A 19,779-nucleotide genomic window follows, 5' to 3' on the forward strand; every position below is an offset into this window, starting at 1 on the left:
TTGATGAATGTATTAATATATTTGTATTAAATACCTCTGTTTTCCATTTTAATAAAACTCTTAACTCAAATGAGCTAATTTCTTGTTTCAGAAAGTTAAAATGATTAATTTCATGGGAATGAATTGGTATGTTCATTACTGGTAGCGCACAGCAGAATTTCAACCTAAAAATCTGGTTAGACAAACTAAATGAATCATCTGGGAAGGTCAGAATAATTGTGAGAAAGGTTGTTATAAATGTGTACTTCCATCTCATTTAGCAGTTAGCTATCATTAAAACAAATATCTCTGGTGTCAAAAATTTCCCATTTGATTTTTCCCATTAGAAATGAATGAATGAGTTTTGAATATCCTGTTTTATTTGAATATTTCAAAATTGGAAAATCTACGTGCAGTACTCAAAACCCACAGTAAACTGACAATGAGGTGTGTTTTATTTTATCAGTTTTCTCTGTTGTTTTATCCTACCGAATTATTATGTGAGGTCTCTTCTGAGCAGGTAGCCATCTTAATACTAAATGTTCCAGATTATAAACGCTGCTGCAAGTTTTGGGAAAATGTATTAATCAAGATTGTTTACAACCCTTTCCTTGTTCTGGATTTTGCAGATTTTACAGAAGTTTCTAACTCATGCTGAGATACAATTCCACTTGTACTTGAAGCTCTCAAATACCACATCCAGGTGGCCATTCTACATACGTGGTCCGAACCACTCAGTGTGTGTAGGTTATCTGACCATGGGAGTTATTGCTAGTTGCTAGTCTTACTTGCTAGTTTTAGTACTCCACTACCACCCTGATTACCTATGCACAAGCCAGGGATTGAACCTGGAAGTTTTGTAGTGTGTGGAGCACAGGACCACACCAATCAAGGCATCACAGGACTTTGGATTTGGTGCAGTTCAATGAGAAATGATAATATAAAGCTTTGTCAATAATTCAAAAATTTATGGTTACGTGTTTGTTCTTTTTTGCCCAAACTTTTGAATTTAAATTAAGCCTATTTTGTATAAGGTTGTAAGAAATTTGCCATAATATGCAAGTGTCTATAATATGTCCATAACAAGCTAATATGGCTATCCTCCCATTAAAAGAGAATGTGCTTACATAACAATCTTTTCAGTCTCGTGGTCCAGGAATGAAGTGGCACATCTCACTCCAAGTAATTTGTTTAGGTGTCAAGCTTTAGCTTCAAGCGTCTAAACATGCCTGAGGTTTATTGTAGCTTGATTAAACTTACCATTAGCGAGTTAATAGGGGCTGAAAAGGGAATGATGAACAGGCTGAGATTTAACTAGAGATTTGTACCAAATATACTACCAATACTAAAATCAATGAGCATTCACATTACTAATTTTATGCATAACCTGCTGTGCAACATTTTGTCTGTAGTTCTGACTTTCCACATTGAAGGGCGTGATTGTTGGTACCTGTTAATGTGAATATTAATGTGGCTTCTGTGGAAATGATAGCTTCGTTTTGTGGCTGTGTCACAGTGAAGCTGATGGAGAGACAGGAGGAAGTGCTATTCAGGGCCAGATTGTGACAGGATGATGGTCTGTTCAGACAGCAGGATGCATGGCCCAAAATTGAGAGGACAAGGAGAGGCTTCTGTAAGGTAGATAAAAATCTATCCTTAGATTGTTAGTACTGGTGGTCACATTGAAGCATTAAATGAATCAATAATTGAAGCATTTGTGAATCTATTATCAAATTCGTGACCCATCAAATTTACATGTGCAATTGAATTCATCATAGCAATTGACTGTAATTATAACATTTTAATGTTAAGCCTTTGTCATTGTTTCATGTAAAATTACTTTGAGTGAGGTTGTAAAAGATTAGTTTGAAGTGAGGTTGCTGAAAGGGAGATGAGATACTTCTTCACATGAATGAAGGGGGAAAAAAATCAGTGTCTGGGTCAATTCGCTTTCTATCTCTCCTTGACACATGATCTCTCTCTCTCTCTCTTTCTCTTTCTCCCTCTCTCTCACAAACATTCATTCCCTCACACGGGGCTGCACTTTCTAAGGTAATTAAAGCATATGGGGGATAGGGCAGGAAGGTGGAATTGAGATAGAAGAATAGCAATGATCTTAATGAATTGCAAGACAGTCTCACGAGGCTTATGCTGCCTCTCACTCTCACGCCAAGTTCATATGAGATCAGGTTCTGCAGGTTGCAGATCACTATCTCTGGTTGGTGAATGGTGCAAGGAGACAGCCCGAAGAGACGGCAGCCATAAACCAAGGTTGCAAACCAAACCAAATTTTCAATTAGAGTTTTACCCAGTTGATGAATTTGGAAAGTGCCTGTATTTCAGCCACTGATTCATTGCATCTTCCAGCAGCAGACTTGGCTAAGAAACTGACATTTGATGATTTACTCTTCACCTGTTGATGTGAAGAAATAAGTTATCAGTTTGACCAGTAACTTAGATTCTCAGCTGGGTAGAGGCCAAGAGATCATAGAACTCTAGAGAACAGAAAGAGATTGTGTTGCCCAGTGCTGTCCCTGCACATCATCCTTAAATCTTGGCTGGTCTCCCGCATTCTACCTTCGTAAACCTGAGGACATCCAAATCTCTTCTCCCACTTGTCTTAACTTGCAACTAGTCCCATTCCCCTATTATTCCCATGCTTGCTGACCTCCATTGGCTCCTGGTCAAACAATGTCTTAATTTTAAAATTCTCATCCTTGTTTAGAGATCCCTCCATGGCCTTGCCCTTCCCTTGCTCTAATCTTTTCCAACCCCACAACCCTCTGAGATAACTGTGCTCCTCTAACTCTGGCCTCTTGTGCATTCCCAATTATAATTGCTCCACAATTGGTGGCTGTGCCTTCAGTTGCTTAGGCCCCAAGCTCTGGAATTTCCTCCCTACCCCTCTCCACCTCTCTACCTCACTTTCCTTCTTTATGACACATCTTAGAATCTACTTCTTTGACCAAGCTTTTGGTCAACTGACCTAATCCCCTCCTGTGGGTCAATCATAGCTTGTTTTTAATGATGTTCCTGTAGGGTGTTTCATTTTTAATGGTGCTATAGAAATATTAAGTTGTTGTTAAATGATAATTTTGGTTTTGAGGCATTTTTTTCTATTTGTGAAAGCTTATGCATGTAGTTTCAATTAGTCCATCAAAAAATTATATGTGCACAGAATTTCATGGATGTTTACAAATTCTGCTCCCTAGAAATTCTTAACATTTGTAAATAAAAACAGTAGCTGAGTGTTTGAAATGTAGCTCTCTATTTATTTTTGTAAGAATGGACAGGCCAAGGAAAATTATAAGAGCCCATAAAGATCTGGTGTACATTTAATTTTAGTTACATTCTCTGGCAATGAAACAGTATTACCCCATTACTCCTCTTGAGTTGAATTGAAACCCAATGGGTATTCTTTGTTTCTCTGGAGGTTTACCTTTAATGTTGACCTCTTACAATCACCTGCACTTGTTGTGATCCTGTAATCAATACAATGATATAGGATTACATAGAACCTATGGCACAGAAACAGGCCTTTCAGCCTGACCAGTCCATGCTGGTGTTTATGCTCCACTCGAACCTCCTCCCATCTTTCCTCATCTAAATCAATCATTGTAACTGGACAATCATCTCTCCCTCATATGTTTATCTAGCTTCCCCTTAAATGCACCTATACTTTGCTTCACCCACTTCCTGTGTGTACTGTGTTCCACATTCTCACCACTCTTTAGGTAAAGAGGTTTCTTCTGAATTTCCTATTGGATTTCTTGGCACTATCTTATATTTATGGCCTCCAGTTGTGTCCTCGCCCACAAAAGAAAACATTCTTTCTGTATTCACTCTAACAAAACCTTTCATAATTTTAAAGACCTCTATTAGGTCACCCCTCAGCCTTTTTTCAAGAGAAAAGAGACCCAGCCCATCAATCCTTTCTTAGACACACATTTCTGGTATCATCTTTGTAAATCTTCTCTGCAACCTCTCCAGTGCCTCTACATCCTCTTTATAATATAGCGACCAGCACTGTTTGCAATACTCTAGAAGTGTGGTCTATCTAGTGTTCAATAAAGATTTGGCATAACTTCCCTACTTTTCAGTCCAATCCTCTAGAAATAAAGCCTGGTATTGGTTTGTATTTTTAATACCTTGCTAACCTGTGGCACAAACTTAGTGATTAATTGCATTTGTACTTGGAGATCTCTTCCTCTACTCCACCTGGATTTGCACATTCCAAGTAATAAGCAATCTCCCTATTCTTCCTTTAAAAATGTACTTTCTCACATTTATCTGTATTGAACTTCATTTGCAAATTATTTGCCCAGTCTGCAACTTTATGAATGTCCTCCTGTAATTTGTTGCAGTCCTTAGTATTGACTAATCGTGCCACCTTCCCAATCTGCTGTCATCTGCAAATTTAGAAATTGTCTTTTCAATTCCAAAGTCCAAATTGTCAATGTAAATTGTGAATACCAGTGGTCCAGCACTGATCCTTATGGGACATCACTTCCCACCTCTGCCTCCCTGGATAACTACCCTCTACTCCCATTCCGCACTTTACCCTGAAGCCAAGTAGCAATCCATTTTGCCACTTGTCCCCTGAGTCCACATTCTTATTCATTGTGGGGCACCTTATCAAAAGCCTTTTGAAAATTACATCTAATGCATTACCATTGTTTACTCGCTCTGTTACCTCCTCAATAAATTCAATGGCCAGAATTTTGCTCTTGGTGGGCATGTGGGCCCCACCGGACAGCCGACCCATGCTGCCGAAACAGGGCCCGCCACCATTTTGAGTGGGTGGGTCAATTAAGGCCTGCCCAGCAGCCTGCCCGACAGGAAGTGCTATGCGCTTCCTGTGCAGTGGGGGGAGGGGACCCCCGCTGTCAAAGTCCGCTCTTTCACACATATACGCGGAAGAGCACACTGCTCCCTGAGACTAAGTGCTATCTCAGGGAGATTAGTGACAGCGTACAAAACTTAAAAAATAGAAAAATAAAAATATTATTATGTCCCCCTCATGTGACAATGTCACATGAGATGGGACATTTTAATAAATATCACATTACATTTATTAAAATTTTTTAAAAGGAACATGAAACCTCATCCCGTCAGTGGATGAGGTTTCATGTATTATCAGAAGCCCACTGGGGCTCCTGGCCTGTCCGCCAGCCTTAAGGTTGGACGGGCAGGACCTTTAATTACTTTAATTACCCTGTCAATAGCCTCAATTGGCCATTGACAGGTCGGTGGGCGGACAGCTGATTTTGCTGGCTGCCCACCTTCCTGAAAATTTAAAGGGACCAGGATGACGCTGGGGGTTCCTCCCGACATCATCCCGCGTCATTTTCCCGTCGGCAAGCGGGCCCTGGCCCCAAATCGCCGACAGGAAAATTCTGGCCAATAAGGTTGGTCAAGCAAGATTTTCCCTTTTAAAATTCATGCTATTAATTATTGTATTTTTCATTCCTAGATGTTCTTATGTCCTCTTCTTTAGTAGGGATTCCATTATTTTCTTACCACTGTTGATAAGCTGACTGGTCTATAATTTGCTGGGCATATTCAGTCTCCTTTCTTAAATATAGGGATTACATTAGCTATCCGCCAGTCTTCTGGGACTACACCTCTATCTGATAAATTATTAAATATGTGTAGGAAAGCCTCTGCTACTTCTTTTAAAATATGTGGATACATTTCACTGGACCAGGGGCTTTATCCTTTTTGAGTTTGATCAGGAATGCATCTTTTTTTAATATTTTAAATGCGCCTTTCTCATTGCTCATCTCATCAAGAGGCTACAGTATGAGGGCTGTACTTGGGAAGGAGGGTATCGCAGGGTGTGTGTGGGGGCAGATGTTGATCTGTGCAAGTGGCCTCAAGATTGTGAGGGCTGAGAAGGCAGTCTCCAGAGAAGGAGGCCAGATGGAGATATGAGGGATGTGTGTGAGAGATGGGTGAGATGGTTGCCATATGCTTGCTGCACGGATGAGATCATTCATCCTCTATCTGTATTGGATGGCCAACCTCTTCTGTGCAGCAATGGCACTGACTACCACTGCCATCACCTGTCAAGCTGGAGTGGTAATGTTGCTGCTTCCTCCTGCAGCCAGAGTGGTGGTAGAGGACATCACAGCGGGCCTCCACAGCACCCAAAAGGCACTCAAGAACTGCAGCCTTCTTGCCTTTAGGGGCCATGTCCTGTTTGCTGCAGTCCTGACCCGGAAGCACTGAGCACGGCTGTACTTTAAATATGGTGCCTGGCCTGATGAAGCAGCCAGGTGATGGCTTGGCAGGCGAATGCGAGCCCGCCTGCCATAGAAACGGCCTGTTTCCTGTGATTACATAAGCAGCGGCTTCGGATGATACGGCATGAAAACCTGCTATTGCAGCCAGCGGGTAAAATGTTGTTTTACCCGCCTGCTCCTGCACTTAGTGCAAATCTGGGATAATTCTGCCCGTGGTGTTTTTCCAATATAACCAATTCGGGGATGATCAGGTTGATTGGTTATTTTAACTTGATGAATTTAGACTGGAGGGAGATGAGGTCAATCAGCCACGAGCAGTTTATCTCAACAGTCTGATGTCAGGACATGACGTTATCCAGAGCAAAGTGATTCGCATAAGGCTGGACAATCATAAATAACTTACCTCAAAAGTCATTTTGCCAAATTATTTTAAAGACATCATCTAGGACTGTAGCATTTTAGTGTAAACTGTTTCATTGCCCGTTCTTTACCTGCTCATTCTTACTTCTCTTTTGCCCTGTAAAGGTATTGAACCTTGCTGGGGTATTCTTCCTTGGAGTCAGCAGAAGATCACTTAACTAGCCATTCTTTATGAGAACCTAAAATAAGAGTCTTTGTTGACTACTTGACTGAAGAAGGTATCACAGTTTAGCCCAATCCACTGCTCATCTGATGTCCATAAAGAGTCATTTTGAAGCTGGTGTAGCTGGATAATGATCAAGTGCTGAAACCTAAGTGCATTTTCTCGAGTTCCCCTCCTCCCCCACCCTGCACCAGCCCCCAACAACCCCAACCTCCTCCACCTTGGACCAGTGACTTGCATGGAAACGCTGAGGCTGGCTATTGTACCCCTATCGTTGCTATAAAAATATGTGGAAAATTTAGTTTTTAAAAATTCTTTCATGGGATGTGGGCGTTGCTGGCTAGGCCAGCATTTATTGCCCTTGTTCAGAGGGCATTTAAGAGTCAACCACATTGCTGTGGGCCTAGAGTCACATGTAGGCCAGACCAGGTAAGGACAGCTGATTTCCTTCCCTAAAGGACATTAGTGAACCAGTTGGGTTTTTACAACAATCGATGGTTTCATGGTTATCATTAGATTTTAATTCCCGATTTTTATTGAATTCAAATTCCACCATCTGCTGTGGTGGGATTGAAACCCGGGTCATTATCAGAGCATTATGCTGGGTCTCTGGATAACTTGTCCAACGACAATACCACTATGCCATCACCTCCCCCCTAGAGTTATAACTTTAGTTTATTCTCTGGTTACCTGAGGACTAAACATCATTGCTGTATTTCAGTGAATATGTTCTCCAAAGTCAGAAACTAATTTAACTGTCTTCAGGATCATTGCATATTTCATTAAATGAAACATGCAAAACAAACTCTGTATTTGTTCTTGGGTTACTGAAATAATGGAACAATCAGAACATTGATAAAATATACCAAAAGGATGATTTTAATTACAAAAATTTATATTTTGTGACTTTCTTTCATTCAGAAGTTGCCTCAGTCTTTGGTTTTATCTACTTGCTTGGTCAGCACATGTACTTTATTGGATATGCAGAGTCAACAAAGGGAAGGTATGAGCTCAAGTTTCTCTTAGTGATTTTTTTTCCCTCATGTGGTACATCACCTCCCTTGAAAGGACACATATGTATATATTGTTCCCAGGCCCCTGTTGTTTACCATTAGTTTGGAACTGTATGAAAAAGATTAATGCTAATTCTGCCTGCAATACTTCTTCCTCCCTATCTTTGCTGGTGCGCAGAGGAAGAAGGGAACGTGACTGACCCCAACATAATGGCCCTTCATGATCATAAACCACTTATCTGATGTTGTGTATGAAGTACTTAGTTGTCAAGTCCAAATTCCTGCACCGCTATAGTTCTTTTGAGAACTCATAGAAAAGCAATCCACACAGCTCAGACTAACTAAGGGCCTAATATGGAAGGTAACAAGCATGTGCCCCCCTCCAGCTGGAAGTGTAACTTGTCCTGTTGGGTAAGGACAAATAAACCTTCACCCTCACCAGTTGCCCCCAAAGAAAGTGACAATAAGGAAGTTAAATAAAAGCAAAAAACTGCAGATGCTGGAAATCCAAAATAAAAATACCTGGAAAAACTCAGCAGTTCTGGCAGCATCTGTGCAGAGGAACACAATTAATGTTTCGAGTCCATATGACTCTTCAACAGAACTAAGTAAAAATAGAAAAGAGATGAAATGTAAGCTGGTTTAAGGGGGGGGAAGTGGGGTGAATGGTAGAGCTGGACAGAGGGCCAGTGATAGGTGGAGATAATCAAAAGATGTCATAGACAAAAGGACAAAGAGGTATTGAAGGTGGTGATATAATGATATAATCTAAGGAATGTACTAATTAAGGGTAGAAAGCAGGACACGCAAGGTACAGACTGCTCTAGTAGGGGTGGGGTGGGGTGAAGGGAAGGGATCGAAATAGGCTAAAAGGTAGAGATAAAATAATGGAGGGAAATACATCTAAAAATAATGGAAATAGGTGGGAAAAGAAAAATCTATATAAATTATTGGAAAAAAAGTTGGGGGGGGGGGATTGGAAAGGGGGTGGGGATGGAGGAGAAAGTTCATGATCTAAAATTGTTGAACTCAATATTCAGTCCGGAAGGCTGTAAAGTGCCTAGTCGGAAGATGAGGTGCTGTTCCTCCAGTTTGCGTTGAGCTTCACTGGAACAATGCAGCAGGCCAAGGATGGACATGTGGGCATGAGAGCAGGGTGGAGTGTTGAATTGGCAAGCGACAGGGAGGTCTGGGTTAAGCTTGTGGACAGACCGAAGGTGTTCCGCAAAGCGGTCACCCAGTCTGTGTTTGGTCTCTCCAATGTAGAGGAAACCGCATTGGGAGCAGCGAATGCAGTAGACTAAATTGAGGGAAGTGTAAGTGAAATGCTGCTTCACTTGAAAGGAGAAACAGTGAAGCAGCATTTCACTTACACTTCCCTCAATTTAGTCTACTGCATTCGCTGCTCCCAATGCAGTTTCCTCTACATTGGAGAGACCAAACGCAGATTGGGTGACCGCTTTGCAGAACACCTTCGGTCTGTCCGCAAGCATGACCCAGAACTCCCTGTCGCTTGCCATTTCAACACTCCACTCTACTCTCATGCCCACATGTCTGTCCTTGGCCTGCTGCATTGTTCCAGTGAAGCTCAATGCAATCTGGAGGAACAGCACCTCATCTTCTGACTAGGCATTTTACAGCCTTCCGGACTGAATATTGAGTTCAACAATTTTAGATCATGAACTCTCTCCTCCATCCCCACCCCCTTTCCAATACCCGCCCCCCCTTTTTTCCAATAATTTATATAGATTTTTCTTTTCCCACCTATTTCCATTATTTTTAAATGTATTTCTATCCATTTTTTATCTCTCCCTTTTAGCCAATTTCAATCCCTTCCCTTCACCCCAGCCCACCCCCACTAGGGCTATCTGTACCTTGCTTATCCTGCTTTCTACCCTTAATTAGCACATTCCTTAGATAATATCACCACCTTCAACACCTCTTTGTCCTTTTGTCTATGACATTTTTTGGCTATCTCCACCTATCACTGGCCCTCTATCCAGCTCTACCTCCCCCCTTAAACCAGCTTATATTTCACCTCTTTTCTATTTTTACTTAGTTCTATTGAAGAGTCATACAGACTCGAAATGTTAACTGTGTTCCTCTCTGCAGATGCTGCCAGGCCTGCTGAGTTTTTTTCAAGGAAGTTAAATACCTTGGCTGAGTGTGAAGGTGGGACCAACAGGCCCGACCTCACATTAAAGGACCTGGTTGCCATTGGGGTAAAGAAAGAAAGAATTTGCATTTATTTAGTGCCTTCATGGCCCCAAGACATCCCAAATCATGGCTGATTAAGTGCTTTTTGAAGTGCGGCCACTTGTAAGAAATCAAGCAACCAATTACGGCTCAACTAGGCCCCTCTAATAGCAATGAAAGAAATGACTAGGTCATCTGTTTTATGAAATAAATGACTATGTCATATGTTTTTAGTTATTGGTTGATGGATAAATATTGGCCGACACAATGGGAGAACTCACATTCTCTTCAAGTGTTGCTATGGGATCTTTATGTTCACCTAAGAGGCTAAAGTTATGATATGGCAGTTGGTATTTGCCAGGCTGACCAAATCCACAAGGGAAGCTTGGCCAAGCTATCACAACGATTTTACAATTTGTATCTATTACGAGAAGGCTTGTGCACTGAAGTCAGAGATTATGAGTCCACTACCACCTTTAGAGATTTTAAGGATTCAATTAAAACATTTATTAACAAAAGAAAAACTTAAACACACAATTACAAGATTACAGTTACATAGTTGTAACAGTTCCCAAAATTTCTACTTAACCAGACTCCCAACTCCACACCCCTTTAAGCCACAGTCCAAGTAGGTTCCAAATTTATAAAGTAATCCAGCAGTTTTACCACAAGTACTCACTGGACTAAAGGCTTTTAATGCAACTTTGGTTACTGGAACAGCAAACTTCTGGAGGGTGGCTAGAGGCTTTTTCACCAAGTCTGTTTCACACAGTCACCTTTCCAGATCTCACATGGCCACACCTCACACAGCCTTCCATCCTTCTTTAAATATATTTTTCCTTTTTGATCTGTAAATCCTATTGTTTCCACTTGTTTTTAGAAGTTAATTTTCCCAGAATATAAAAGGCTTTCATGTTCTCATTATGGCCAGCACTTTTTGGAAAAATCAACGTAATAACCTTACCTTATTTATCTCGCCAGTTGTAAATACTTTCCATGTCCCTTTGAAAATCAACCACTTCTCCCGCTTACCTAAAAATGCAAATTCCATTCACACCGCATCTACTGGCCTCACCCTAGCTTTACTGATCTCCATTTCAAATGTCTGTTTTACACCTCACTTCTTTGATAATTTAAATCATGCAGTCTACCCATCTCTAGTTTAACTAAATTAGCTACATGCACACAACTATAAACACACACACATAAGCCTGCTTTAAAGTACCCCACAATAATGTTAGGAAAAATATGATAGTTGCCTGAGGCTAGTCTAGTTTACCATCTTATCCAAAAAGCATCTGCGACAGTACAGTATTCCCCCTGTGCTGCACTGGAGCACCAGGCTAGGCTAGGGGCTCGAGCCTCTGGAGTGGGACTTGAGCCAGAACCTTCTGAGTTATAGGTGAGGTTATAGGTGTTATCATTTCACCAAGGCTGATACCTTAGATTGTAGAATGCTGGCTGCAGTCTGGTGCCTCATCACAGTGACCATTTCTCATGTGTGCGACCAGGGGCTTGCATCACAGACAAGTTTGATATTCCCACCTGAATTCCACCCCAGGAGGAATTTTTAGTGTTAAGCAAAATAAACTAATCTTGTTTTTTTGGCACTTTTCCCTCTTTCCCTGCCTAGGGGCAGTGGAAAGAATTGTCCTGACCCCCGACAATATTTCTGGCTGAGTTCGGTTAACATCTTAGACTACAGTAATTGATAAACGTCCTCACTGAGCATTGTGAGTAGAAACAGGAAAATATGGACAATGAAACATTTAGTATATTTAAAATTAATTGTAGTTAGCTGATTTTGTGACTTTTTAAAAACTGTATATTTCTGTTTTCAGGATTCCTGGATTCAAAATTGGTATTGCGATGTTGCTCATACTAATCATTCTGAGCTTCTTTGGGATCACAGATTGCATGATTGACAAATATTTTGATATCAACATTGCTAAAAAGATCAGCAAATTGTTTTCATAATGTGCAAACAGTTGACTAAAGAAGGTGATGAATATTGCATATTTTATGCTTTAAATATGGTTAATATGAAAATATCCTCTCATGAAGCACTATGATTTTATATATGTGACTTCAACATGGTGAAATAAAATCAGCAGTTTTACAATAGGTTCACTTATTGACTATCACCAATGCTTTTTTGTTTTCTAAAACTCATTATACATGATACACGACCTTACTTTGTAACAATTTTTGTTAGATGCATTTTCAACAAGCTCAGATAAAGCACTCTCATCTTAATACATTAAAATAATAGCTGTCTAAATATTCTGTGTTTGTATCGATACCTTAAGTAGCTCCAAAACATGGAACTCAATTCATTATCTCTTAAAATTGCAGTCATATTCTAATCCAAATATTTACTCATTGTTGCACCCAAATTTTGCACCATCAACATTTCGATGGTTACAGGCGGTGCCTACCATCTTTGGTCCATCTGTTGCGTTCCGTCTTATGGCAAGTCCTAACACAAGTCTCACACAAAAGTCACATACCAAGGAAGAGTTACTGAGGTGGCGTCCTGTTCCCTTACTCATGGTTTTTTGAGGGTACTTTCTAAAGGCTAAAGACTTTAGTAAGGCACATTGCAGGTGTCCCCACTGTCAACTATTCAGAGGTAGTTCTTCTTTCTCCACTCACCAGGGCTGTCTAGAATGGGGCTCAAATCTAAGCCTTTTGTCTTACAGATGAGAATACCATCGCTGAGCCACTGATTATTCTGTCTAAATGTGAGTACCCTATTGGATGTGACCCCTACAATTTGGAGACCATAGTCTAATCTCTACTCAAAGGGGCTATCTGGATTGGACCTCAAACTGATTACCTCCTGAGCCAGGTGGGGTTGCTACCATTAAGTTACCCACTCACCTCACCCAATAGGGTAATGGTTGGGAAATCTGGATAGAGGAGAAGGAAAGGCAAAACTAACTTGTATTTATACAGCAGCTTATCACAGCTTGAGGACGTCTCAAAGTGCTTCAGAAGAAATCAATTACTTTTTGAAGTACCCTCACTATTATTATGTAGCAATCACAGCACAGATTTTCCTCAGAGCAAGGTTGCACAAATTAAATGCATAGTGTAGTCTGTTATTTTTATTGGGAGTTTGTTGAGGGAAGAATATCAACTAGGAAAACTTATTGCTCATCAAATAGTCCCATGTGATCCATTACATCTACTTAAGGAAGAATTTGCTTCACGTAACATCTGACCTCCAAAAACGCAGCTTTTTCCACAGTCTTGCAATGAAGTGCTGGTCTAGATTACCTGCTCAAGTCTTGAATCACACGCTGAAATCCTGAAATGTGACCCACAACTTTCAAACTTGGAGGCAACGCTGTTACCCACTGACCAAAGCTAACATTATTAAAAACTCTCAGAGATTGAATCCTCAAGTTTAAAAAACACATCAAATCTCCATGGTGTGTGGCGAGGAAGAGATTAAGCTATCATTATGGGCAGGAGGTATTCCACTGCAACATAAAGAATTTGGAAAGCACTTTGTAAGAGATCACCTCAGAAATGCTAATTTCATTTTGACTGGAAGATTATTTTTTGTTCCCAGCTGGATAAAAACATAAATTTATTTCCCTTGTGCATCACAATTGCTCAATGAATCTCTGCAGCTTTTTTTTGATTATATCCGTCTGCTCAGGGTATTGTTTTATGGTAAGGGCTGAGAAATATGCAGAACATTAGGAAAGATTAAACTTATTTCTATATTTCCTTTATCTTATTCCTCTGCCACAGCACTTAGTGCCTTTTAAAGGTTCTGCTTTAAAGAGCATATTTAAACTTCAGGCTCCAAAAGCAAATTACTGCGGATGCCGGAAATCTGAAATGTAAACAGAAAATGTTGGACATACTCAGCAGGTCTGGCAGCTTCTGTGGAGAGAGAAACGGAGTTAATGTTTCAGGTCATGACCTTTCATCAGAAACAAGTTCAGAACCTCAGTCTAACCTTGAGTAAGAGCACAGTCCATCAGGAATTTCTTATATATATATTATACACACACACATACACACACACACACACGTGAGGCACACTTGACATTGCCAGTCAGCTTGTGCTTACCTTTACCTCGAATGTAGGGCCATGAAAAGTAGTCTAGCTTGTTAGCAATCTTGAACCATGCCCAAAGAATTGTCATTATCCTTTGTGTAGCTCTTGTTTAAGCGACGTTTCTCGTCCCAGCCATGCTCTAAAATCAATTTTGGTTCTTTAAATTCTGGATACTCACAGATATTTACTCTAATTTCTTCACAAAATTACAAAATGTAAATATTAAATGATACCGAATTTCAAAATGCAAATTTAATTTGTCATTCATGTAACATGTTTTACACTCTTTTCAAACTCCTTGAATATAGTAATGAATACTGTCTTCTTTACCAAAGCTACTTGAGAGAATTTGGGATTCATGCATTATCTTGTTTTGATAATTTAATAAATACAATTGTTTTATTTTTGTATTTCTAAAAAAAAGGTTTAACTGGGGAGTTTTCCTCAATAATTTCCCATTGATATAATTTCCAATAGCAGTAAGAGTGACTGCCCTGGCCATCAAGGCAGCATTTGACCGAGTGTGGCATCGAGGAGCCCGAGCAAAACCAGAGTCAATAAAAATCAGGGAGAAAGCTCTCCGCTGGTTGGAGTCATACCTAGCACAAAGGAAGATGGTTGTGGTTGTTGGAGGTCAATCACCTCAGCTCCAGGACATCGCTGCAGAAGTTCCTCAGGGTAGTGTCCTAGGCCCAACCATCTTCAGCTGCTTCATCAATGACCTTCCTTCCATCATAAGGTCAGAAGTGGGGATGTTCACTGATGATTGCACAATGTTCAGCACCATTCACAACTCCTCAGATACTGAAGCAGTCCATGTCCAAATGCAGCAAGACCTGGACAATATCCAGGCTTGGGCTGACAAGTGGCAAGTAACATTTGTGCCACACAACGACTTTCTCCAACAAGAGGGAATCTAACCATCGCCCCTTGACATTCAATGGCATTACCATCGCTGAATCCCCCACTATCGACATCTTGGGGTTACCATTGACCAGAAACTGAACTAACTAGCCACATAAATACAGTGGCTACAAGAACAGGTCAGAGGCTAGGAATCCTGTGGTGAGTAATTCACCTCCTGACTCCCCAAAGCTTGTCCACCATCTACGAGGCACAAGTCAGGAGTGTGATGGAATACGTTCCACTTGCCTGGATGGGTGCAGCTCCAACAACACTCAAGAAGCTTGACACCAGCCAGGACAGAGTAGCTCGCTTGATTGGCACCCCTTCCACAAACATTCACTCCCTCCACCACCAGCGAACAGTGCAGCAGTGTGTACCATCAAAAGATGCACTACAGATACAGAAACTTACCAAGGCTCCTTAGACAGCACCTTCCAAACCCACAACCACTACCATCTAGAAGGACAAGGGCAGCAGCTAGATGGGAATACCACCATCTGGAAGTTCCCCCCCAAGTCACTCACCATCCTGACTTGGAAATATATTGCTGTTCCTTCACTGTTGCTGGGTCAAAATCCTGGAGCTCCCTTCCTAACAGCACTGTGGGTGTTCATGGACTGCAAGGTGGTTCAAGAAGGCAGCTCACCACCACCTTCTCAAGGGCAATTAAGGATGGGCAATAAATGCTGGCCTGGCTAGCGAAGCCCGCATTCTGTAAATGAATTAAAAAAAGGAGGGGCTGCACTTATAAACAGCAAGTTCCATGATTGGGCAATCTTGCCATTAATCATTAAAAAAAACTCTTGTCATTTGGCACCGATGCACACTAGAAACTATAATCTGCTCCATGTCTTAAGGTGATGCTGATAATCTGAGAAATCCTGTTTTTTTATTCATTCCTGGCAAGACCGAATTTATTGCCTATCCCTAGTCGCCCTTGAGAAGCTGGTGGTGAGCTGCCTTCTTGAACCAATGCAGTCCCTGTGTTGCAAGTACACCCACAGTGCTGTTAGGAAGGGAATTCCAGGATTTTGGCCCAATGACAATGAAGGAATGGTGATATATTTCCAAGTCAGAATAGTGTGTGGCTTGGAAGGGAACCTGCAGGTGGTGGTGTTGCCATGCATCTGCTGCCTTTGTTCTTCTAGGTGGTAGAGTTAACAGGTTTGGAAGATGCTGTTGAAGGAGGCTTGGCAAGTTGCTGCAGTGCATCTTATAAATGTTATGCACTGCTGCCACTGTGGGCCAGTGGTGGAGGGAGTGAATGTACAAAGTGGTCATAGGGGATGCCGATCATCCCAACCTCTGACCAGCTCATGTAACCAGAATATTTATAGGACTTGTCTAGATCAGTTTCTCATCAATGGTTAACCCCCACCCCAAGATGTTGATGCTGGTAAGGCTGTTGGATGTCAAAAGAGGACAGTTAGATTCCGTCTAGTTGGTGATGGTCCTTGCCTGGCACTTGTGTGCACAAATTCTACTTGCCACTTATTCGCCCAAGCCTTAATCTTGTCTGGATTTTGCTTCATATGAGCAGGGACTAATTCAGTGTCTGAGGAGTTGCAAATGGTATGAATACTATCAGTAACCATCAATGAGCATCCGCACTTCTCTCCGAATGATGGAGGGAAGCTCATTAATGAAGTTGCTAAAGATGGTTGGGCTTAAGAAACTACCCTGAGGAGCTCCTGCAGTGATGTCCTGGAGCTGAGATGATTGGCCTCCAACAACCATCTTCCTTTGTGCTAGGTATGACTCCAACCAATGAAGAGTTTTCCCCTGAATCCCATTGACTTCAATTTTGCTGGGAGTCCTTGATGTCACACTTAATCAAATGCTGCCTTGATGTCAAGGGCATTCACTCTCACCATTGGAATTCAGATCTTTTGTCTATGTGTGAACCAAGGCTGTAAACTGAGCACCAGCGAGCAGGCTTTTGCTGAGTAAGTGCCGCATGATAGCAGCGTCAACAACAGTTTCAATCACTTTGCTGATGAATGAGACTAGGCTGATGGGGCAGTAATTGGCCGTTTTGGATTTGTCCTGCATTTTGTGGTTATGACATACTCGGACAATTTTTCACATTGTTGGGTAGCAGCCAGTGTTGTAACTGTGCTGGAAAAATCTTGCTGGGGTCGTAAATCTTCAGCACTACAATAAGGATGTTGTCAGGGCCCATAGCTTTTGCTGTATCTAGTGCCTTCAGCCAATTCTTGATAACATGGAATAAACTGAATCAGCTGAAGACTGGCATTTGTGATGCTGGGGATCTCAGGAAGAGGCTGAGATGGATCATCTACTCTGGCTGAAAATGGTTGCGAATGCTTCAGCCTTGTCTTTAGCACCAATGCTTCAGCATTATTGACGACAGGCGATCAATTTATTTGGCGATCACGAGCTTCTGACTTCTCAAAGATACACAGGTTTCTGACAGAAATTGTTGTTTGAGACATGTTATGTAAGGATAGGTGAATTTATATGTCAATTTGTTTAACAATTATAGATTATTTGACTTTATTACACTACAAGCTTTAATTCCCAGTAGTAAATCCACAATTTTGTGGTGAAACCAAGTTGACAGCCAAAACATTTGACTCCATTGGTTCACCTTTATTCATAGCGTTAGTTCACATTTAGTTTGGGAGAAAACAGAAATTGCTGGAAAAACTCAGCAGGTCTGGCAACATCTCTGGAGAGAGAAACAGAGTTAACGTTTCGAATTTGTATGACTTTTCTTCAGAATCTAAAGAAGAGTCAGCCAGACTTGAAATGTTTCAGATTTTGCTTTTTGCAGTTTTTTGCTTTTATTTCCTTTGGATAGTTTTTCACATGGAATTAATCTACTCGTGTTCAATTGATGTTTTTCTACACCCTCAGTTATGACTTGTTGCTTGAGCCATGGCCACAAATGTCATTTAAAATACACATGTCGAAAATTATGGCACAAAGTGTGTATTGGATATGTGTGTGTGCACATCTATATACAGAGGGTAATGTTCAGAAGAAACCTCACATTTGATGAATAATTTAGTATATTAGTTTGAAGTGAATCATCCAATGCAGCTCATCCCTTCCATCCCATATCTACTCACCAAGAACCTTCTTTGAATGATACTTTCCCTTTTATTCCCCTCTAAATGTTCTAAGCATTAAACCTAAAATGACATATTTTAACATTGGCTTTCTCTTTTAAAGCCAGTAATAATTTTTTGAAGCCAGAGCCTCAGTAAGAACTTGACTTAAAGACCTTTCAAGTTGTCTGTAATATTTGAAATGTATGGCACATTACAAATTCGAATAGTCTGAGAATCAATCACCAGCCATGAGCTGCAACAGGATTTTTATGGGTTTAGAGAAATAATATGCAAACTGCTTTTGAATAATTGTAATGCTAAAGAGTGACAAGGATTGGAATCCTGTTAAATGTTAGAGGTACCCCTATTCTTGTTACTGCTCAACCTGATTTGGGGCTAGTTTCCCTTTAAAACTGTGGTGTTTCATGTCAATTCTTTTCCTCACCTAAATGGAAACTGAAGAATCAGAACTGTTTCTCTGTAGATGCTATTACTAGAATTACATCTATTAAAGTTACATGTTTTCCCTCCTCTTGTGAAGATGCTGGCTTCTGCTGGAGAGCTATCTTCCTCCTCAGTCGTACCCTAATGTGCGCTCCTGCCGGGCTTTCCAATGTAATGTTGCTCCTCTGCTGAGCCAGCTGCTGTGAAGTTGCTTCTTTGCTGGGCTAGCGGCTGGTGAAATCCTCCTTTGCTGGGGCCAGTTGCTGAAATGCTGGGCCACATGATGATGCAATGTGATTAAGCCAGTCAAAATACATGATATTGATTTTAAAAATTTATAAGTAACCACACACATGCTTATGATGGATTGAAACAGAACCAGTAGTCTTGAGAATTTTTTCGAAATGAACTAATAGAAAATTACATCTCAAGTTGTGTTTTTGTCAATTGATTTCATTGTAATTTTTTGAGGATATTTGTTCAATCTTAATCCTTGCATTTTGAAAAAAAGGCATCTATTGAGTGAATTTGCCTTACATGAAAAATAATTTTATAATGATGAGCTTTCTTGAATGAACATTGGAGCTAAAATCACGGTTATGTCGCCAGGTTCATGGGTTAAATGGATTAGGTACAAATGGTGTACAAGATTTTCCAATGTCTCTCATGTGATCATTTTTACTGTTTGTGTGGCCCAAGACAGTGACTGTCTACAGGCTATGATTGGGGAGAATGCTTTGTATTGTCCTCATCTGACATTCTGATAGCAGGAATCACTGGATGGCAAACATGGGAACTTGGCAGATATTCCCTTTTTAACAGAAGTGTCACTTTATCTCTCACCCAGGCATCAGAAAATGGATGACAATTTGGCATTGCAGCCTTAAATGGTGCTAGCAGCAGTCACAGTGTAACAATGATTTATCTTCCTTGTATTTACAGCAGGATCAACAAATACTACATTTAATGCAGAGAAAACTGGCATTTTAAATTGTCTGTCAAAGTTATTGATCCTATAAATCCTGGTCCTGGAATTACCAGGGTGATTGAAGACAAATTCCGCCCATCAACTTATGCCAACAAAATTAGTCCAGAAGATAATGAGACATGATTTTAAGATTAGAGCTAGGTTATTCAGGAGCAAAATCAGGATGCACTTATTCACAGAAAGTTGTTTTTTTCCCCTTAAACGCCATGAATGTTGGATCAATTGAAATTTTCAAGAATAAGATTGACAGATTTTTATCAGGTGAAAGTA

The 19,779-nt window shown here is 40.7% G+C and overlaps 1 protein-coding gene across 1 annotated transcript in view; it reads left to right on the forward strand.

Annotated features, from left to right (window-relative positions):
* mgst2 (microsomal glutathione S-transferase 2) overlaps window positions 1–11,993 on the forward strand; it is a 37,392-nt gene extending 25,399 nt beyond the window's left edge. The window contains exons 4-5 of the mRNA XM_041175158.1: window positions 7,729–7,810; window positions 11,858–11,993. Of these exons, the coding sequence (XP_041031092.1) occupies window positions 7,729–7,810; window positions 11,858–11,993 (218 nt within the window). The remainder of the gene's footprint in view (window positions 1–7,728; window positions 7,811–11,857) is intronic.
* The last annotated feature ends 7,786 nt before the right edge of the window (window positions 11,994–19,779 follow it).

Source organism: Carcharodon carcharias, chromosome 1 (assembly GCF_017639515.1).
Source record: "Carcharodon carcharias isolate sCarCar2 chromosome 1, sCarCar2.pri, whole genome shotgun sequence".
Lineage (NCBI taxonomy): Eukaryota > Metazoa > Chordata > Chondrichthyes > Lamniformes > Lamnidae > Carcharodon > Carcharodon carcharias.